This window comes from Halichoeres trimaculatus, unplaced genomic scaffold, assembly GCF_033239565.1.
Source record: "Halichoeres trimaculatus isolate MK-OKI-2021-1 unplaced genomic scaffold, fHalTri1.1 fHalTri1_scaffold_16, whole genome shotgun sequence".
NCBI lineage: Eukaryota > Metazoa > Chordata > Actinopteri > Labriformes > Labridae > Halichoeres > Halichoeres trimaculatus.
The window spans coordinates 13,346,063-13,369,329 of record NW_027437194.1 but is presented as its reverse complement, the minus strand read 5'-3'; the positions used below and the strand labels follow the sequence as shown (position 1 = coordinate 13,369,329).

Here is a 23,267-nt window from a genome sequence, read left to right as displayed (position 1 = left end):
ACTTTTGCTTGTAGTCTGTATGAAGTGGATCTGCACTCTCTGACACTTTCTATGGAAAGCACTTTGTCTGAGAGTGAAAGGCTGTGAAGGGCCAGCAGGCAGGGCCACTTTACACAGCAACAAATAAGCCTTTATGTCATACCTGCACCTGCGTGTTTTTGCTGGCTTTTTCTATCTGAGAGAGACCCGCACATGCAGGCTGTAATTTGCAGAAATAGGCCAGTCATTTTATACCAGCAGGCTGTGGGCTACACACACACACACACACACACACACACACACACACACACACACACACACACACACACACACACACACACACACACACACACGGGGAAAAAAGTACTGTAAAGTACTTCAAGAGAGGCGGGTTTCGTGCGGTAGTGGTTTGGGTGGTGACCCATAGGGGAGTTGCGATGCAGGTCAAGCACTGCACTTGTTTCAATGCACTTTTTAATCCAAGAAACACACACACAAAGGAAGAGGAGAAAGTACGCTTGGAAAAATGCCGAAAAACAGATGTGCAGGGAGAACCCCTCCTCTAAACACAGGAGGCAATGTATTAATGTGTTTGTGATAACTGAGGTAAACTCAAGCATATTCAAACTGTAAATAGTTATGCAACAAAACAGTAAGAAAACTTTTAATTTGCCACGGTTCGTATAGACTTGCAGTTAATCAAACTCCCGAAGAGCAAAAAAATCACCTTTCCAACGCCAAGTATCCCAATTAACCCAGTCCAAATCAAAGCAGCCAATCATCGCACCAATCAGCCAATCAATCAAACAAACAAACCAATTTTTCTTTAATTTTTATTTATTTTATCGCTTATTTTCCGCTTTCCTCCGAAGCATCAGCAGCGGCTCGGTGCTCTGCGCGGCGGCGTTAGACGAGAATGTAAGCTAGGTGGCCGCACGATCACATTTATCACACCGAGGCTGTGCCAGACGCACATGGGATCCGTCCTGCGTACCCGGGGATCTACAGCACCCGCAGCCGCGCGGAGGGGACCCACAGCCCGGCCAGAAGCAGCGCTCACCCTGCCTGGACTCTTCCTTTGACACAATCAAACAAAACAACCACAAAACATTTCTGAGGTGATCTTTCTTCCTCCCTGGAAGAGTCGCGGAGACTCAGCGTGTTATTTATTTATATCGTGTGTGAGGCACAGCCGCGGCGGACGAGCTGCGTCTTCGCGCGAAGAGGTCGGACTTCTTTGGTAAAACAGACCCAAACGAAAACGAAAACACTCTCGTCCTGTCGCCCCCAGTCTTCTATTTCCTGTCAGTTTTTTTCTTTGCGATTTATTCCCTGCTGCCAACACCAGGAACCCGGGACTGAGCTCCGAGGATGAAAGAAAACTAGATTTGTGATCGAGGCTTTGAGCTTGTTTTACTGGATTTATTTCGCTGTGGAGGAAAAAGATCCGGGAGCGGAGCGGTGCGCAAAAAACAGCCGAGGTCTTCCTCATCTCTTCTCTCTTCTCCCTCCCTCTATCCCTCCATCTATCAATCTCTCTATCTACCGTCCTCTATCTTTTCTATCTCTCCATTTGTTTCCATGTTTTAGGTCCGTTTGATTTTGCTAAAATGCATCATCAACAGCGGATGGCAGCTTTGGGAACAGACAAGGAACTGAGTGACTTACTGGATTTCAGCGCTGTAAGCGAATGCACCTTCCTTTTCTTTTATCACAAATAAAGTAACTATGATGACAGCACAGCTGTAAAGAGAGATTACAGGCGTCCTGTAGGAATCATACAGCCACTAATGTTTACATTTTTAGTTGCACGGCACATAATCTACATATTCACACTCAGTCCTGCAACTATTTGCACAAAAGTTGTGTTTTTATGTAGACTAACTTGCAGAAAAGTCAGTGCATATTGTTGGTTTGTAAATTTCATTTTTCTTTGTGTGTGTGTGTACAGAGAATTGTGATGCTGCATTAGTAATTTTGTTGTCTTATAGATGCGAAACAGCGATTTGAAAATGTTCCCAACATCCATGGTAGTATATCTCATTTTAAGTCCTTTTTTCCTTTCTGTGTAGCCTGATTTTTTTTGCCCTCGTTAGGATTTATGAAATGCTTCTTATTGTCTGTGTGAGTTTGTGCACTCTGCACCGTGCTGTAGAGAAATTTCAGATGCAAAAAGGCTCGATGTTGATTCATGAACCTGCATGACAGACATACAGTTAGACAGACAGGCAGGCAGCGGATCAGAGGGTAATGTGTCACACATTTTCAGCACAGCTATGCAATCTTCCTGTTAAATGCCCAAACTCGTCACTCCTTTTAAAAAGTTAGTGCTTTTTAAAACGGGCAGCTGTAAACTTGACAGCCAGGAAACACTGTCCTTGCTCTCGGCCATGTTTTCTCTGTGCCTCTCCTCCTCTGGGAGCAACTTTGGTCTGAAGAGGAGGAGGGAGGAAAAAAAATCAGAGACACCCCAAACTGTAGAGGAAAAGCGGACTTAGTTTAATCCTATCAGAAAACGTAGGGAGACAGCATGGGGAGAGAGATGTAAAAAATATCAGTACTGCAGGAATGATTCTGACATCGATGTTAATAAAGGAGTGACAATTTCCAAACTGTGCATATTTTCTGCAGACATTGTAATCGAGCAAGCAAAATTAGACCTCTTGATTAGGCCTGATGCAAAATAGGAGCAACCAAAATTTTGAGTAACCTAATGATAAAATGAGATCAAAAAGTTACATATCAGAAATCGGGGGAATAAAAATTAATTCAAGGATGCATAAGAGGCGAAGTGTAAAATAAAATTCCCTCAAATGTTCTTTTAAAGCTCTGTAATATCACTGTGCTACAGGCATTCAACATCATATCACAGCTGAGGCCTGTACACACACTGTTAACCTCTATGAATCAGTGTTTAAGAAGTACAACAAAGATTTCATAGAATTCCATATATATTAAAGAGCATCACAATAATCCCCTATTGCTGCACTATAATGATTTTGCATAATACCACAATAATCTCTGATTATTATAGGGCTATAATAGACTTATTGTTTCATTTTAAACAAAAGACATACAACAAAGTCACTGTTATGTCATTTATATAATATGCCTTAATAGACGTTTTATGTTTGTGAGAACAATTTGCTGCTTGTATTGGATAAGCCTTATTATATATGACACAGTGTCCCTGAGGAGATATCATAGATCACAAATACCAAAAAAAAAAAAAAAAAAAGAAATCTCTGCAAATAAAAAGAATAGGTCACACACACATCCCTACAACTCTATTTAACAATCATACAGCTGCAGTTGCTAAATTAATCAGTGAGACATTAATTTCAAAACTGAGAAATTGCATTAATGCAAATTATTAAAGCATGCAATCAAAAACAATAACAATGTCGAGCTTTATTGCAAAATCGACAGTTAAAACACAAGCAAATAGAATTCACACTGCTCATAAGTGTTTTTGAGTTTCTTTCAAAATAAATGATTTGTTTAGAACAAAAGTCTTTATTTTTAAGAGGACACTTGTACACGTTGCAGGTGTGTATCAGACATTTTTCCTCATATTTAAAGTGTGCTGTGATTGTCCACACGTTTCGAAGAAACCAGATCAGATCGTCAAAAATATCTTTCTTGAAAACATTCAAACAAAGCAGGGCAACAGCAGCTAAAGTGCGTGTCTTCTCATTATCAACGCAAGCCGCTTGCATTAATTTATGCGATCATCTGTCTTTGCACGCCCACAAGCTGACACCAGCAGCTCAAAAACGGGGTTCAACTGGGATATCGATAGACCAGCTGAATATCAGAATTTAGATCTTTTATCTTACAAACAGTTGTTTCAGATGCAGCCGAGTGGGAGAGATCGACTCCTCAAGCTGCCTCTTTTGCACTTTAAGGCCTCACAGGCTGCTTAAAGAACAAAGAGAGGGGGTGAATTAGCTTTATTCAGGGCCTAATTTACTTATATTGTGTTTAATATAAAAGAAAATGTAAGAGCCTTAAGTTCTGCAAAGCTTTCACCATCTGCAAGTGTGAAGCTCTCTGAGTGTATTGAGATTACTGAGCTGTCACCATCAAACATAGCAACGCACAGGCCTGATTTTCATCCAGGGAGGTTATCTGTCAGGGTTTGACAGAGTGAGCTGTTTCTTTGTAAACCTTTACAGTAGCTCTTACAGTTAGCATTTAGCTTTAGTCTGTGTCGTGAAGTAGCCTTGATTTTCCAGTAGATGTGTAGAGCAGATGGTCACTATGTCTGATGATTATCCCATGTGTTGAAGTCAGAAATGAAGTATAGATATGAAGCGTTTCATTCCAAAATGAGCCGTGCGACATTCTGCCAATGAGACAATTTTTGGGTGCATTTTGTACTGGAGGTGAACAGGTGATTTTGAATTACCCTTTTTGTTTCCTGTAGATGCTGAAATGAGGGGTTTGATCTCTTTCTGCTTTCCCAAAAATGAATGTTCCCACCATGTTTTGGAAATTGAACTCTTCATATCTGTGTTCAGCTCTGAGCTGAGGGTCCACCATCATTCAGGCTGGGTATCAAATATCTTAAGATTTTAAAATAAACCAAAAAGGAAAAAACAAAACAAAAACAAACAAACTTGGGGTCAATTTTTTTTGAAACACTCTTTAACAAAAGCTGGAGCCAGGAGGTGTTGTATGGAGACACACTAAAAAGACCAGAATCGCCCAAATCATAAACCATACTGACTCTATACTTGAGTCAGACTCATTTCTCAGATTAGCTTTGGCTCTGATGCAAATAGCGATGAAATCTTAACCATGGCTGTTTGAATTTAAATTATTTTTGATCATTTATAGACATAAAAAATATACGATTTTTATAATGTGTCAAATTAATGACAACTTTGTAACTACTCATTTATTGTAGAATTAAGTTAACACGAAAACATGAGAATGCATTTTTTAATATGTTGTATATATATTAATATGTTAAGTATTAAATATATGAAAGTGGCAGACTTTGTAATTAGAAGTTGGGCACCAGCACTCGTAGCTTTTGACTAAGGCCTTGACCTTGCACATACCTACCTTTCTACGGGATTGACATACGTAGGTTTTCTTGTCATTTTTGGGACTTGACTCAAGATTTACTTTATCTAGACATGGATTGGGTTTACCTAGCCAGGCCTCACTAACTCAGGAATTATATTTAACATTTGTTAAGGTTTACTCTTACTTCACCCATGACTCTCACTACTTACTCCGGACTGACCTCTAAAATTCTGCTCTAAGGACCAACTTACTTAGGACAAACCTTATATTTTGCGAATGCCCTTGTAAGTTCATACTTAATTGTTTACGACTGACTAATCCAATACTTATACAAAACGTGGTTACAAAGGACTAAGGTGCCAAAGGCTTGCCAAGGACTTGCATCTTTGGCCTGACTCAATTGGGTCTTGCTTATTTTCTCGGGACTGACCGATTGTGTTCTTACTCATCACTTGGTTACAACAGACCAAAATGTGCCCTTCAGAAGTTGAACGAAGATTTGGATTCACTTACCCAAGACAAAAATGCCCAATACTTGCTCTGAACTTTTACTCAGTCTTTACAGACTTAGAACTTTCTTCCCCAAGACTGATTTACTCCAGGCTTTCCTTCTTCCATCTTTCTGATGCTTCACCAAAGAATAGTACTTTATCAGGACTGATGCATTGTGAACTTTCTCACATCTCCATTACCATTGACATAAATGGGTCTACAGTAACTCAGGACTTAGTTACTCAGGACTCTCACTCTTGTTTTGAGCCGGGTTTACCTGAGCACCCGGCCCTTTAATGACTGACTCATTCTGACCCCACCTATGACTTAGTCCCACTAAGACCTGCTCAATACATTGAGTCTTAGTACAAAAATATTTGACAGACTGGCTTTGGACCAATCTAGGACTCAGTAAACTGGAACCTATTCAGTCATGACTCAAAGAGATCTGGTTTACTTAGGCTTCACTTACCCTGTACTTACTTAGACAGCACTGGTTTGATCTGGATCAACTCAGGACTAAGTTCCATATAGGCTACTTTGGACTTACAGTGTCTCCTTGGGACTAACTTATTCTGGACTGACTCTCGGGGAAGTGCCCAAAGACTCGGCTACCTCAGACTTATTTAGAACATTTTACATTTGGATTTGATTAGGACATAGGTTCTTGGGACACACTTTCTTTTGACTAACTTGTAGAGGATGGACGCCAACTGAATTGACTTGGGACTTCATAACTTCAGATCAATGTACATATGAGTCAAAAGAGACTTATTTACTCAGCCCTTATTTAACAGGGACTTACGAAAACAGCACTGATCAAGTCAGGGCCAAGTAATATGTGGGCAACCTGTGATTTACAGTGTTAGTGGACTAATTTATCCTGGACTGACTCTTGGGGAAGTGTGAAAGTTAAGCCACATATCACTTGATCTTGTTTTTTAGGGACTTGCTCCCACCTTTCTGACCCAGGTCTTGCTTGGGATTTATTTACTAAGAAATGACTAAGTTATGGCTAGGTAAGTGAAAGTTAGGTAATTTGAGACTAATCCTTGAATTAAAATGAAGATTCTTTTTTTTTGACTTAATCATCACCCACTGACTCTGGACTGACTTAAAACTTTTGTAGACACCTGTTTTTCTAAAGGACAGGATTCTAACAGGTCCTCATGTTTGCCTTGCCTCTGTACCTGTTGGAATTGACCTCAGACATATTAAGAAGAACATTTATTTAGGTCTGTGTTGTAAATAGTTCCTGAAAAAGTTAGACATATGGTTTATATTCATTGTGAACCGAGCCTGAGTAATACTGGACCCTCTTGTTTTTCTGTTCTATTTACAAGAAGAGTTTCTTTCTGAGGCAAAATGAAAATGACAAATAAAAAATAAAAGCCGAAAAATGCTCTGATAGAATAAAAACGAACCACACCAAATGGCTTCTGAATTTAAGACATTTCCTTGAAAGATTGTAATGTGCTAAGAGTCTGGCAGCAGCATTTTTCAGGCAAATCTTGGCCCGGCATTTTGGAATGAAGCTCTTCATGTGTAGCTGCAGTGATGTTTCTGTAGAGATGTGTCTTGCGGTCTGCAGTGTCAGTGCTCTCGGAGGTAATGAGTGCTCTATTTGTCTTGTAGATGTTTTCCCCTCCTGTTAGCAGTGGAAAGAACGGACCGACCTCCCTGGGGAGCGGACATTTCTCCGGCTCAAGTACGTCATCTTTCTCCCTCTTTTTTTCCCCCTGCCTGCCATCTTCTTCCCCCCCTTTTCTCCTTCTTCTTACACCTGCTCGCTGCTGCTTTGCTTGCTGTTTGAATTTCCTTGTAACCACGTTCTGTGCGTGCAGATGCAGTTTTGGGAGTTTGTGCTATTTGCCGTATGGATAACATTTGTGTGGAGGAGAATATCTTTTAAACATACAACTGATTTATGTTTGGAATGCTATGGTTGACCTTGAGTAGTTTGGTGTTTTCTTCTTTAACTTTTTTGTAAGACCTTTAAATGTTTCTCATACAGTGCAGGGGCTTGGTCTGAAAATGCTGCATTGTAATGTTGTGCATCCGTGTCTTCATACTCGAATCTTTGAGTGGAATTCTGGCCTGAGCTCTTAAATTCCTATAAAGAGAATTGTAAAAGAAAAACTTTCCTAAAAGAACTTGCCACTGTCACTTTGTATTGCATCCTACTCAGTTAAAGGAAGCAAACTTGTTGGGGACTGTTGCTGCACTGAGCACTTTCTACCTGTTACACACCAGTGTATGCTGTGCCAAATATTCCTTTTTGTTGTTGCGATCCATCAAAGCAGATGACACCTGAATGCTGTGGTGTAATGTTGTGATTTTTTTTAATGGTCCTTTAATTTGGTGCAACAAGTTTGTTTCTCAGCAGCTCCAGCTCATTCCTGGAGGAGACTTCCTGTTTTTCTGACTTGCTGCTCTCACTCTTTCCTGCCTCCGTGTGAGTGTTTTGTGGAGATCAGCTCACTGTGTTTTCTGAACACTTGTGTTGTTAGCATTGTGAAGGCAAAGTTTGGTTCCAACAGGTGGAACATGGGGGCTTTGACTTTATATTGTTTTAAATGTGTTAAGCCAGTTGTCAGTTGCTTAAATTGACCAATTCTGTTGATCAGTGTTATATTTTCACACATCTGCATGTACATTAGTGAGTGAGATGAACTCATGAAACACAAGCTAGCCTGCCTATGTACATATTTACTCAGTCATCAAGTGAAGAAATGATGAGTTAGATGTAGTTGTGGCACTTGGGTTACTATTTTGCAACATATTTAACTTAGCCAGTCCTTTTTCATTTTTTTAATTCAGCTGGTTTGAAGAACAGTCAAAAGGTTACTTTGAAACATTGTTGATTTATGCTGCATTTTATGTGCCCCCCCAAAGTTGGGAGTAAAGCTCAGAAAACTTCAGTAACTGAGCTTGAAATCCAAGATACAGACAGCACAAAGTGCAGGCTCAATCACAGAAATGTGAATGGCTGAAGATCCTTTGATCTTTGCAGTCTCATATAGCTGAACGTGAAGGTTTATATATTCCAAATCTCTGCTGTGATCATATATCAGGTTGTAGACCATGCTGCTTTCCCTCTTGTGCTTTCCAGGATTTCATTGTACTGCCTGCGTCTTCCATAACATCTTCAGTCTGTGCAAGATGAGCCCAGTCTTTGTTCTTCAAAACAGGATACTTTCTTTTTAAAAAAATCTTTCTGGAAGGTTTTCACAGAAACCAGACGATTCTCTTCTGCTTCTGCCGCTCGTCTTATTTGCCTCAGAACGGCGCTCGGAAGCCATTTTGTTTGTTGGCTGCAAAACAGAGGGATGTGGAGACGTCTTCTTTGTTTACTGCTTGGTTGTGTGGTTGTTGTTGTTCGTGCTCTGTGGTTCAGCGGTGTTGTTTGCTGCTGTGCCGTGCATACAAATGTGTGAAAGGACGATGGATGTTATGAGTTTGAGGAAAAAACGGCAGAGTTTTTGTAGAATTTGTAGCGGTTGTTGGGCCTTGTTTTGCTGCTTCGATGTGAATCTTCATTTTGTTGGTTATTCTCCTTTTGATTCAGGAACACACACTAGTGTCACACACAAACACATAAATGCACTCATCCCTGTACACAAATCACACTCTGGTTGTAGTGCACACATCTAAACACCCACATGTACAAGATGCAGCATGCACACACTCACACACATTGGCAGACACACACACACACACACTGCGCTCACCCCTGCTGTGGCTTTCTGCAGGCCTCGGCATTTTGATGAGCCCGGCGCTGTTTGTGAATGCAGCTAATTAGAACTCTATAGACCTACACAACCACAAGAGCAGCGGTTTTCAAAAGCTGGGGTGAGGACAGAAGCGGGGACAAGCTGACACTGAACCGGGTCCACACAGGTTCAGATGTCAGACTTTTCTTCAGAGGCCACAGAGGTACATTTAGTGGTGCTGTAAACTCCTTTCAAGTATTGCTTCTTCATTATTTAGGATCAGCACTTTAATTCCCCTGAGTGTGGAGTATCATATCTTATCATGTCTTGTCAATTTATATCAAATTATATGCCATTATTAAAACTCAGAGCACCTCATCATTGGCCCTATAGGCCTGATCTTAATTTAGCAGCTGCTCGGGGGTCACCAAGGGACCCAGAAAACTTAATTAAACAAATTAAAAACAAATTAAAGATGCTGAAATCCTTTTTTCCCTCAATGAGTTCAACTTGCATGAACTGAGAAAATATTTTCATTTTATCCGGTGAATTGGTCCCTATAGACTGAAGCGAGTTCTCCCAATGAAGGTGGTGTTGCTAAATTTTCTTTTTTATTCAGACTATAAAACATCCTAAACTTGCAGGAAGATAGACAAAGTAAGTATTTACTGTTACTCTAATCTAGGAACACTGGCTAATACACTGGACAGAGGCTCAAATTTGACTTTGCGACCCAGCAGGTGCTTCCAATGATGAATTTGTGTTAGCATAACTGCTTGATTTACAAGAAGATCATGCTTTTATATTAAACTTTTTGACAAGTTATCCTAGCGACAGGTACAGTTGACTGTGTCGGATTTTGACGCCCAGTCCCACGCTGAGAAATACATTTTATCTTCATACTTCATGCTGGAAACAAACAAAAAAAAATTGGTCTGCCATATAAAGTTTCCCATTAGCAAACAGCACATTTCTCTCTAAATACAAGATATGAAGCAATTAGAACATTATAAACAGGGCTTAAATGAAAGACGGCAATGAAATAAGGATGCAAAGAGGATGAAAGTGATCCATTGCAGCAGTGGAAGTTGAGTAAATGTCATGTTTTTACATAAACTACTGGAACTTTGTCAGCAGTAATGACCTTAAGCTTTAAATGATCAAATGATAATGTAAAACAGAAGAGAAGGAAACTATTTTTGGGGTTGGTAAACAGGACTTTATCAAACAGCATCAGCACTAAAATGAGGGCATGAAGGAAACAAGAGTAATCAGCTAATACAAAATACAAAAAGACAGTGAGGTCATTAACATGGCACCTCTCACAAAAGAACTTAAAAGGAAAACTTGTGAAACTTCCTAAAGCTGATGATTGGAGCTTAACAAGAAGACATTAGCTACAAACTGTGATACGGGGCAGTGACAAATAAAGGTTGGTGTCAAAAATCAGCTTGAGGCTTGTTAAAACAACATGTAAGTTGTTTTTTTTAAATGTGTAGTTTGCATTTCTCTTGGTGTCATAGTATTTGATATGACATTTCAAGCATTTTTAACCTATTAAAAAAGTTGACCCCATTAAACTGTCAAATGGTGTACAACAAAAGCATGACGAGTATTAAAACATTAAGATTTCTAGAAGTTATACAAGTGTAAGGATGAAATAAGTTATTTTTTATGAAATATAATCCCAAAATTCATTTAAATATTTAATTTCTAAACTTGATAACATGGATTTTTGTTGAACTGAGTCAGTCATTGTGCTGTAGACATCAATACCCTCTATTTTTGGGCCATTTGGTTTAAAAACATTTAAATTTCCTTTTTCCAGTGTAGTGTACAGCTAAAACAGTATTCACAGCAACTTTTTGCACAATATTAGATTTTTCATGAGAAATATTGGTTATACCAATTGACATTTATTAGTTACATGTCTTTCACCCACATAAAGGAAACAAGAGTTGTGATGTAATACCAAGAAGAAGGAAAGGTAGTCTTTTCTTGTATCTATCCAAAACATGCAAAATGTTTGCCTAAAAAAAACAGAAGTTTGAAATAAAAATGGAAAAGAATAATTCTAAACTTTCCATTTCTTAAAACCTGAAATCAGAAGTTTGATCATAAATACTTAATGAAGTATGTGGAGGTTTGCAAACAAGACTTAACAAAACAACATCAGCAGGAATGCTTGGAAGAAGTGACAGAAATAACTTAAAGGCAGTAAACATAGTATACCTCTTTGCTTTAATTTAGACTTCATCTTCAAAGCTCCTCAAAAAAGAAAAAATAATAATGGGGATTTTCTTTATTATTTGAGGATCAAATATGTAATCTTTCAAACACATAAAGCACAGTTCTTCCCTAAACACAAATGAAACTGCTCAGCAGGACTCAACGAAACAACCTCAGCATCAAAGTGTGTACACAGAGGAGTTGAGAGACAAAAAAGGCAAACATGTCAAAAATGAATGTATTATTTATAAAATATACTTTAACTTTACCAAGCAAAGGAGGTTTATGGTGTGACAGGTGTGCAACTTTACCAAACTCAGAGTTAGAAAACATTAGGTGAGATAGGCTGTGGTTGGTAAACAGAGCTCAACAAGACAACAACAGAAACTGAGTTGAAGAGGTAAAGGAGATAAAAGTTATCAGCTCATACAAGGACGATGCTAAAATAGTCAAAATAACTTCGCTTTGACACTACAGACCAACTGTTTCCACCAAAATAGTGTATACTGCAAACCAATTTGTCCATCACACGAAAACTTTCTGCACCCAAAGAAGCCAATTTGACCACTAATGTGTAGTGAAATAGGTGAAGGTTAGTCAACAGGGCTGAAGATGACGCAAGGAAATGTGAATAATAAACTAGTACAAGATTCAGAGGCAGTCAAAATGTCATAGCTTGAAAGAAAAAAACATGCACTTTTTTTTTTTTTTAATACACAACAAAAACATTTGGTAACACAAAGAAGACAGTTTGTCCCCAAATACTTGTAAAATGAGGTGGAGGTTGGTAAACAGGGCTTAATCAGACAGCATCAGCAGCAGAATGAGGACATAAAGCAGACAAGAGCTTGGATGAAAGCGAAAAACACAGGAGTGTAAAAATAACATGTCAGTCTGACAGAGAGGCATGGGATGGAAACAGGTTTAGGATTTGGTTCATCCGATGCTTTTGAGGATAAGAAATGACATTTTTCTACAAACATGGAAATCATGTAGAGGTTGAATTTTAAAGTGACAACCTTCACACAATGCTCTGAATACATTTCACTTTTGAAGCCCTCTCCTCGTTCGATGTAATTCCTCATATTTTTTGGGCGATAAATTCACCTTAAATCACAAAAAGCGTCTAAACATAAACGCCACACAATCCCCACCAGTCCTGGCTGACACGCTCAGCCCACGGTCATCACCAACCAGGAAGTGGATTAGGCGTTTTAATTATTGGGAGATTTTGCCGTTGTTGTTTATTTCGGGATCATCCCTGGAAAGATAATGCACACTTCAAACTCTGTGTGTGTTTCTAATCTCCTCCTGGATGAAGCCGTTCAGCGCCTGTGCGGCTTCACTCTGCCTGTCAAAACGCTGCCACTCGTCTATTTCAGGTCTTGGCTGGTTCCAGTGTTTTTCCTCTTTTTTTAACGCTGTTATAACCTCTCAGATCCGCTGTTTGTCTCCCTGTCAATGGTGTTGGAAGGGGACTGAGGTGTGTGTGTGTGTAAGTGAGTGTGAGCGAGTGCATGTGTGTATGAGAGCGCGAGAAAGAGAGTGTAAATCTGTTTATGAAAGAATCAGTGTTCGGCATAGAAATGTCTGTCTGATTTGAAGAGATTTTGAATGCATGTGTGTAAAATGAACTTTTGTGTGTGTGTGTGTGTGTGTGTGTGTGTGTGTGTGTGTGTGTGTGTGTGTGTGTGTGTGTGTGCGTGCGTGCGTGTGTGTGTGTGAGAGAGAGAGAGAGCTTGGTGTTTGGACCAAAAAGGGGGATGGGAAGGCAGCTTTGGGGGCGGAAGGGCAACCATCATCCTCCTTGTTGCCATGGAACATGAAGTTGGCAATGAGAGATGAAGGGAATGTTTCCTCAAGTGTCAGCAGACATAAAAAGAAAAGAGTAAGAAAAAGCCAAAAAAAAAAAAAAAACATGATGAAGATAGGTATAACGGAGGCTTTAACTCATCAAAATATAGGGAAGCTAGGGGAAACAGTGAAACGGAGGGAGGAAAGGAAAAGGAGACACAAGACAGAAAGAGCGAGAAATAAATAGGGAAGTTAAGAAAGGAAAAGTCCTAAACTAAAAAAGGAAACAAATGAGAAGAGAAAATGAAGAAGAAAAGAAAAAGGAAGTCAAAGATGAAAGAGACAGAAAGTAGGAGAGAACTGACCTGGGAAGGAAGAAGAAAGGAGAACAAGAGCATGACATTTCCTCTTGGGGTAACGTTAGACAAGGTGAACAGGAGTTCTGTATATCTGCTGGCATTCCTGTCTTCATTCAGCTCTCCATCTTCTCAGAGCTTTGACACACTTTTAAACATAAATGAGGAAAATGTCACTACCTCTTACAGTTGGAGTGACTTGGGATCACTAGTTTCAAGATGCGCTCAACAGTTTTGCTTTGATAAGATCTAATATTCAAAGTATCCTCTATGTCATCTACTAATTTTGAATGCTAACAGAATCATTTTTACCATAGTGTCCACAGGCAGCAGTTAAACATGTCAGACTCCTTCCTCTGAATTGATCTATGCCATGTGTGATCAGATTGTGCCAAGACTTGTGTTTGCAGTTAAGAACTATGAACCCTCATTATGGGCTCTAGACCAATCAGAATCAAGTATTCAAGTATCAAGAAATAAGTGCAGCTGGTTTGGTGTTTACCAACCTGGTTATTATTGTGAAAGATTTCAGAAAAAAGAACCAAAGGAAAGGTTGGGAGAAAAATGACAGGTAGATGAAAAATATCAAAAGAAAATAAGTTTAGTGTGCAGTGCATGGATAAGGGTATGAATGAAAATGACAGGGCAGAAATTCAGGGAAGTAAGTTTATTCTTTTGAGAAGATTGGAGCAAAAATAATAATTTAAAAAAAAATCAGAAGGGAAATCTATACTTTGAAACATAAAGTGTAAGAAAAAGGGGGTAGCATGGCCTCAGTGATTGAGTCACTTATTGGATACGCTGAATTTATTCTGGTGCTGGAAAAGGATTTGAAGGCCAAATGGAAAGTAAATAATGTCTTCAGATTTCAAAGTCATCAACTGCCAGGAGACAATCCTACAATCAATAAGCTTTTTCTCTTTTCATATATTTTTGTCCTGTCTTCTTCTTCCTGTCAAAGCCAAAGAGAATCACACACAGCCGCACTGTCACCTCTGCCAGCACACTTCATGCATTAGCAGAGAAATTTGGGCGAGGATAGATAGAGCCCCGATGGCATGCCTGATTTTTGTTCCCCTAATTGGCATAGCTTATTAAGTCACAGTTCACAGCCGAGAGAAAAGGGGCTGCTTTAATAATATCCCCTCTGCCGTTTGATTTGATGCACTTGTACTGAGACAGATAACATGCTTCAACGCGGCGAGCGACGCCCCCACCGACACCCTCTTGTCTCTATCCAGTCAAATCTGCCTCTGTTACGCCTGTCACTCAAAAACACGCCGGCTGATCGCTTTCAAAATAGAGATGGAGAACGGGAGCCAGTTGCTTAATACCTCACCCTCCCACTTCTCTCTGCCTCTGGGGCGGTTAAATTGTCTCGTTTCCCGACAAGGAGGCGCAGAACGACTCACAAAAACACCCAGCCATGCTCTTAATTGTGGTGCGGATTAGGGATTAATAGGCGTTTTTAGCCATAATGGCAAATATTATTAGCCCCATTTGCTTTTCTAATGCTAATAATGACTCTGCTAATAATGGCTGTGATTTCAAGGTTAGCGTCTGTGAGAATTCAGAGTGGATTTGTATTTTTTTCTCAAAGCTCAGGAGATTGACATGCCGCTTGCTTCGTCGGGCCGGCTCGCTACCGAGTCGGAGCTCCATATGTTTTCCCCATAGACGATCTAGAGACGTGCTGAGCCAGGCTGAGCTGTTAGCTTCAGCTCAGTTTTTACTTCCTTTTAAGTTTAGACTCTCTAACTTAGCTTAATTGAGTTGTCAAGTTAGCTTGTCAACTTTTAGGTTGGTGCAGGTGAGGGTTAGAAAAAAACAAAACATTGGTCTTGTGTAGCCACTGAAAAAGCTTGGGTTGAGGAGATAAATGGTGGTTTCACCACACCTTTTCTCAATGTATTCTCAGTAATGGTGTACATCCATCAATGAACTGTAGGTGAAAAGCAGGAACAATCATAATGTGGCTCACCATCTTCCTGATACATGTGGAGCGTTGTGAGCTCTACTCCACCAGGCAGAGAGCAGACAACAAACCTGAAAGATTTCATATTAACAGGGCAGGGGAGTGAGTCGGTGACTGTCAGAGGCTTTGCTGTGTAGTTGAGTTTTATTGAAAGTTTTTTAACTTTACTACCAATTTTAGTAAAGGAAATAAAAGTGGTAACCTCCGCTGTTGAACAATGTTGTCAATGCAGAATTCCAAAACTGCTGTTCCTCACTTGAGGCTGGCTTTAAAAGCCAAAGAAACCCCACAGGGCCTTGTGTCTCTTTTTACTTTGAAACAAACCCTGCTATGCCTGACTTAATAGCTAATTTTTGTGTATATGTGAATAATTCAAGGTGTGGCCAGGTTGACTGACAGGTGGTCAGGTTCTAGCAGTTTGCCAGGAGCTTTAAGGCTGGCCTGTGCTCCTCCTCTTTGTCTGTTTCTAGATTAATTAAAATTAGGTTTTCAATATGGCGTCTGCCATCTTTGGGTCCTTATTGCCATGGAGGATTAAGTAGTTAAGGTAAAAGTATCTGATTATTACCCCATCTTCTCTCACCTTCTTCCTCATTTTTACTTTCTACCTACTCTGCCTCCTTAATTTTCTTTTTCTCTTCATCAATGTTTTAACATCAAAACTCATCCAGTTTCAGCTTCTGTCTTGTCTTCCCTGTACCCCTTTTCGACAACTCTCTTCCTCTGTGTCTCTGTCCTCCTTTTTTTTTTACTTTTGTTCTTCTTCCACATAGTTTCTTCATCCTCACTTCTTGTGATTACAAACCATGTTGATACAATAATAATTTTACTCTTTTGTCTTTACATGAGGTCTCGGATATTTTTCTTTCTGACATCAATTGTTTATCCGAATCCAGGTGAAGTGTGACCTTCTCTCCATTTTTTTGTTGATCCACCACCTGTAGCCCACTTAACAAACCAATCATGGTCACAGTAGTGCTGCTTTTACCTAATTTACAGCATAATTCAGATCTTTATTCTTTAAGAAGCCACCCCTTTATTGCCCGTTATGTATATGTAAGCACTGGACAAAAGATTCAAATGTAAACAATTTGTAGATTATTTCTTCAGGCAGCAGGGAGTGTGTGTGTGTGCATGTGTGTGTTTTTGTCTCTGAAGCACTTTGTAATAAGCTGACAGAAAGTTGATGGATGCCAAGTGTTTAATTGCTGGTCTTTATATGACTTGTTTGTGCGCTAAAAGTGTCTGTTTTTGAAGCATCTGTTGTAACACCTGCAGCAGGTTACCTGTCTGATGCGTATGTTCAGAATAAAAACCCATCATTATCCGTCAGGAGCGGTGCTGAAGACAGAGCGAAACACATTTTTCTTCACATTAAATATGAACAGAGTCCAGATCAAGTATTGATTACCTGAATATTTCCTTTATATTTGACAATGCAACTGTAACAGCCTCATGATTGGACTGCCTTTTCATTTTACCGCATTAATCTGTTCCCATCTGATGTTGTCTGATGAGGGTTTGGTACTTTGAACATGGACAGGGCCAGCAGTTTGCAGCTTCTGGTGAATTAAGCTGATAAAGGATTGGGAGCTAGGACTATGTCTTGTGGTCATTTTTTACATTTACTTGGGAAATAAAGAGCATCACCTGTAGGGAGTCTTTGGCATTTATCCACATTCTTATCTGTATTTAGAGGAATGGCATGACCAACACTGGTGACACCCCAAAATCCTTGGCTATGGTTTGCTATTTGTCAGGTCAGAAGGGGCGAATTCAACTTAAAATCAACTGATTGGACTGTATTGTAACAGACTATGGCTATGTTCACATTGCAGTTATAAGTGACCCATATCTGCACAAGTCACATTTAATCTGGCAGTTTCAAATCAGAGTAGAAGGGATGGGGGCAAAGAAAGGGGTGCACAGACAGAAGCGAAAGTGAAACTAAAGTGCTCATTTGTGTTTCTTATTATGGAGCACTGGGAGAGAAATAGGCAGCAAAGCAAGCCCAAATAAGCAGCTACACTTAAGACAACAAGCCCTAAAAACTCAGGGAGACCATATTTCTTTCTGTGAACTCCTGTGCGTGACATCATTAATGTTCAACTGAGCATGCATGAGTTCAATTCACAATCTGCAGACAGGTCACACCAAAAAATGTATATGAACACACAAAATTGGAATTGAGTTTGGAGGCCTGCAGTGTGAAAGTAGCCTACCACTAGTTGTCTTTTTGTTCCCATGTGGAACCTTGTCTTTTAAACTGTAGGAGAAATACACAATTATTTTTGAGTCAGATATGAGGAAAATCTATCAGAAGTTTCAAACAATGTTATTCTCAACCTTTTGAAACAGAAATTGAGCAAATGAGTGCAGTTTTTGTGAAATTGCTACAGGATTTAAAGTGTGACTTAATCTTCTTGAGTCCTTAAGGTTTAAGGTTGGAAGATTTTGATGTTGCTAATACCCAAGAATATGACAGAGTAATGTTGCTAAACATTCTTTTAGAAGTCAGTGAATATGTGGCCACCCATGCAAAAAAAATAAAAAAATAAAAAAAAATTGGGCATGCCTGTGTTAAGATAGCTAAAGATGGTAAATAATCAGCGGACAAAAGCAGTTCCAGGGAGACAAGATGGCATCCCGGCAACTTTACTTTACTTCTGTGCTACTTTTCTTTTTTATTTTACATAAAATGAAATCCTTTTGAAATTTGCCAGATCTGTGTTGTCTTTACCTGGTACAAAAAAACAGAACGTGCATTGCCTACAATCCAACATGATTGGTTTATCTTTGCACATGTCACTTTATGCAGCTATTTCATTTTATTTCAGTTGGGCTCTGGCAGGTAATATAACATTGATCAAAACTCCACTGTATGTCCTGAGGCATTGTTGTCAATGTTAGCCCAGTGTTGTTTAGCCCTTGCAGACCATTTTCATACAGATATTCATCTGGCCCAGCCCCTGGAAGATGAATACTTGTGAACTCCCTAATCCTCTGATTCTACCTGCCTCCAAACTAACAGGCATTCACACCAACCTTTAGAGGCTAAGAAGCTAATGTTAGCGTGCCACAAATATTATGAAAGGTGTCAATGTTGCAGTCATACTAATATCAGAACACTAGTGTGAGTAAACATGGAAGCAAGCAGATATTTGGGTCAAAGCATCCCTTACTTCTGGTGGAGTTATTTGTCATATTCACATGCTCTTTCATGTCCCTGCTCCTGTCAACCAGTCTGCTCCTTTTCCTCTCCTCCAATCAGCTGACTGATTACCCGCTCCTCCCCCCTGTGGTTAACATAAGTTGCAGTCCTTCATCTTCTGCATCTCTCTGTAAAACCTCTCGGCTCTGGTAAACAGCCCTTCTTCTCCTCGCTCTGCAGTTGGTCTGTGACGTCGGGGTTGTCATGTGTTTTTCGGCATTCGCTCCCACACCTGTTCGCTCACACCGCCGCCGGTAGCGGCACAATAGCAGTCACCGTGCCTAATTACCCGGTCCTTAAAAAATAAAGAGACATACAACGTCAACCAGCCTGCCTGGCAATTACAGCAATGCTCAACACCTCTCCGCAACAAACACCACTCCATTTAGAGGCTGCAACTTATTCTGGGAGGCGGCTGTGTGTGCGTATGTATGTGTGTATTTATGCTTGTAAGTGCATGTGTGTGACATGCTTAATTGTTTTGGAATTTAATGTTGGTTTCAGAACTGGCGTGTGTGTGAAAGGTGAGATGTGAATGTGTGTTAGTAAGTGGCTAAAGTGTGTTATGGAAAATTGAGGCTGTTAATTGAGAAGATGAAGGTTTGGGAATTGAATACGTCACTCTCGAAGTATCCGAGTTCTACTACGTCTTCTAGCTCTCACTAACCTCCTCATCCTTATTTATCTCTGTTCTCTTTTTCTGTTATGTTTCAACCTCCAAACTTATCTGGTTTCACATATGTCCCGACATAGCTTCTGTCCTGTCTTCCTTCAAAAGCATTTTGATAGCTCCTGCCCTTTCGACTGAATAAGCTTGCATAGGTTCTGCCACTGGACTGTAAACTCACAGGATTGAATGAGAATGGTTAAAAGATCAAGCAACATTAGGCTTGTCGGATACGTGTCCAACAATTTCATAATGTTGTCTTTTCCATTTCTCTCTTTATCTCTCGTCTCCTTCTTAATTTCCTTTTTCTCGTTCCTATTCACTTCTTGATCCCTTACGGTCTTAGATTTTTCACAACTCATTCAAGTTCTTGTCTCCTTGTCTAACTAATATCTAGGGATAGGTACCTTTTGCATTTGAAAAGATACCGGTTGAGAATCGGTATTGATTCTCAACGGTACCAATTTTTGGTACTATTGTGTGTTTATGAGGTAATGAATATTAGTTTGTTTTGTAGTAATAAAAGCTTAAAATTGTTCAATTTAACACATTTATTTTTAAGTTTATAACTTTGTGTTGCTTTGTTCATGTCCAGCATGGGAAATCACCTACTCTTCCACCCTCTCACAATCACAAAGATGTGTTTAGGTACCAAAACATGGCACAGTTTGATTTCACGTGAATTGGTACTCAGTACAGATGGAGTTCATTCGGTACCCATCCCTACTAATAAACTTTGCCTTGATTTCTCTTTATCCCTCCAGGCTTTCCTTTCTCTCCTTATTTCAGTTCTGTCTCTCCCTCTCATTTTTCTTTGTAATATTCTTCCTCATGTGTTTTGCTCTTCCTTCCTCCTTCCTTTTGGCCTCTTCTTCTCTTCCCCTTCCACCCATAAAGCCCCCTTCTTCTGCTCCTTGGAGGGCACAAGCTACAGCAAACTGTTTGTGACTTACAATTACTCCTAATGTTACTGCAGACATGTTTTTGCTCTCTCTTTAGATGGTCTTTGACTCCTCTAAGGGGGAAAACATCCTGTGGTTATGTCATGTGTTTGTTTTTATCCCGTTTTTTCTTTGTATTTCCTTTCAAGCTTCAACATTTACTGTTTCTTCCTGCCCCTGTTTCACATTTCCTACCCCAGTTCCTTCGTTTGACCTTAGCACACACAAATATAAGCACACTTGAACACTCTCAAAGCTGACCCAAGGATAATTGTGTTTGTTCATGTAAAGTGAGATGGAGCTCTCTGTTTTTTCAATGGTAAGAAAAACACAGGGAAAGAAAACAAGAATAAAATACATTGTTCAAACCTCAGGGGAGTTTTTCATTTGCAGCATAATGAAGCAGCCTTGGTGATGGTTACATCTAACTGGATTCACCTGTTAGTCTTTTCTTTCCTTTCATATGATACTTATTATGTCTCTCCATGTTTCACACCCCTGGCATTGTAATCAGGAGTGATGGCTGGCCACAGCTACGAGTGTGAGGTTTCTTTACAGATACAAATAAGTGTCACTATTTGCTTTTTTGAACCAATCTGGCATTTTAATGGTGAATAAAATAATCCAGAAACCATTATTTGAGCTAAAGTTAGAAGGATTGACAGCTACCCTGATAACCACATATAGAACGTCAGTGTATATAGTGATGGTCTAGTTTGCCCCTGTGGGTCACAAAGAAGCATCAGTGTTAACTTCAGTTTCATAACAAGGTGAAAACTTGACGGAAGCTTTGAGGCTTGAATGTGTGATCAAATCTATCCTCAAACCTGCTAAACACCTGAAAAACACTTGAAAAGATATTTAATCACGGGGAACAGTAAAGATGAGGTAATTAAACTTAATTAAACTTGTATTTGACTGAGGAAAGCTGATTAGGAGGGCAATGACAGAGGATGTATAAAAGATGGTGAGGAAATAATGCATGAGATTGAATGTTGTCCCCATTTTGTTCAGCATTTGTTTCTCTCAAACCCACTTTGTCAAAACTAGACTCAGGTTATCTCAGTGGCGCCCACCAAGGAAATTTTTTGGCTACGCCAAAGCATCATTTGTCCTTCTTACGCGCTCCCATTTATACGCCTTTATTTCTTCTCACACGTGTTAGGCAGGTTCAAATTTGCAGTTTTACCAATATGGTCTTTGTAAGTCGTCAGATTTGTTTAGTTGAAGGTGTTTATTGTACAAATGTGATGTGAACTGACTTGCCAGGGAGACAGTGAACCTTCTCTCTGCAGTGCAAGGAGGGCTAAACCATCTGTTTTCTGTTGCAGAGTGAGGGGTGGGATAGAAGAGGGGAGCAGCACGATGGTTCATCCCAGCTTTTGTTTTATTCTCGGTCTTGGCAGCACTGGCACCAGAGTGGCACTGCCAAGTCCCTGTGTGTGTGTGTGTGTGTGTGTGTGTGTGTGTGTGTGTGTGTGTGTGTGTGTGTGTGTGTGTGTGTGTGTGATTGTGTGTGTGTGGGGAGGAGATATATTTTCCAACCAACCCCCATTCTCCCAATGCACGCACATACACACAAACGTACACAAAGACTCACATACGTGCACAGACACACACACAGACTGTAAATTGTCTGGAACACCCCTAGTGCCATCTGGTCCTGTGACGGGCCAGACATAGTGTGTGTGTGTGTGTGTGTGTATGATTGTGCTCATGGAGAGAAAAATCGAAGGAAAAAGAGTGTGCATGTATAGTTGTGTGTGGCACTAGTGTGTTTTTGCTCACCCTTGTGAGGTTTAAAAAAAGAAGAAAAAGACAGAAATACATACTCTAAAACACACACACTTTCTCACACACATACACAACAATATCAGGGGTAAATTTATGCCACAATCTCTGGCTGTGTTTGTGTTAATTTGGATCTCCTTCCCTGACGTTTAATTGGTGTTTTGGTCCAGCGTGAAACTAGTTCATTTCGTAAAGTGCCAGTTTGTTTCTCCTTGTTGTGGACTCTCTCTGATAGAGTTCTGTAGGACAGGAGGAAAATATCACTGAAATACCCTTCAGCGAGACTCTGCAAGCTTTAGCAATATATGGCATGCTTTGACCTTTGACCCCATGTGGGTTTCTCTTTCATCAGTTTCGTGAACTTGGAGGATCCAGGTTGATAGATTAAGCTGTTGAAAGATTTGACTATAGCATCAGAAATGATTAAGCAATTGTCTTTTTGGTGTTATTTTTTGTGTTTCATTTATTCAGACTTGTTAGTGAATAGTTTCCAAATACATCTTCTGTTTGAGTTTTCTGATACAAAGTGACAAAGATAACATTTCTAAACAGAGAGGGGTAATGGTTTTTATATGTACGGGTGATATCTTCACCTTAGGCCAGAATGTTGTTTGTAAGTACATACTGTTTATTCAGATATCTGTCAGTTGGGCTTAATAGGAGATATATCTGCCATCCTGGCCTTCAATACCCTGCACATTCCAACTGAACACTCTACTCAAGTGTAATTGATCAATACTTCAGGGACAATGAATGAGACCAGAACCTGACACATCTCATTTGCAGTCTGCATTAATGCACAGACATATGCACCGTCTATGTGCACAGTACTGAAGAGAATTGATTTCCTTATTACATCAGGCAGCATTAGAACCTCAAGGGTTTTTGATTCTGACCCTGAAATTATCAGTGCCTTGCTCTAGGGATCTGAAACACTGCCTGTGGGAAGCAGAGCTGCAAAATGTGAATCAGCCATTGATAAAATCATGAATTTTGGCAAACACACTCATACACGCAGCAACAAAGGAAAATTGGTAAGAGGAAGACAGACAGGTCAGATCTTGACTTCGTGTGTGTGTGTG

At 39.8% G+C, this 23,267-nt stretch overlaps 1 protein-coding gene across 8 annotated transcripts in view; it reads left to right on the top strand.

Moving 5' to 3' along the window:
- The first annotated feature begins 935 nt into the window (after nucleotides 1–935).
- Nucleotides 936–23,267, top strand: part of tcf4 (transcription factor 4) — a 234,326-nt gene continuing 211,994 nt past the window's right edge. For 2 of the 8 annotated variants that reach the window (XM_074691142.1, XM_074691140.1), the window contains exons 1-3: nucleotides 939–1,661; nucleotides 1,971–2,009; nucleotides 7,144–7,216. In XM_074691142.1, coding sequence (XP_074547243.1) covers nucleotides 1,590–1,661; nucleotides 1,971–2,009; nucleotides 7,144–7,216 — 184 coding nt within the window. In that variant the 5' untranslated portion in view covers nucleotides 939–1,589. Of the gene's footprint in view, nucleotides 1,662–1,970; nucleotides 2,010–7,143; nucleotides 7,217–23,267 lie in introns of all 8 variants that reach the window. The other 6 variants (XM_074691138.1, XM_074691144.1, XM_074691137.1 and 3 more) reach the window with 6 other exon arrangements.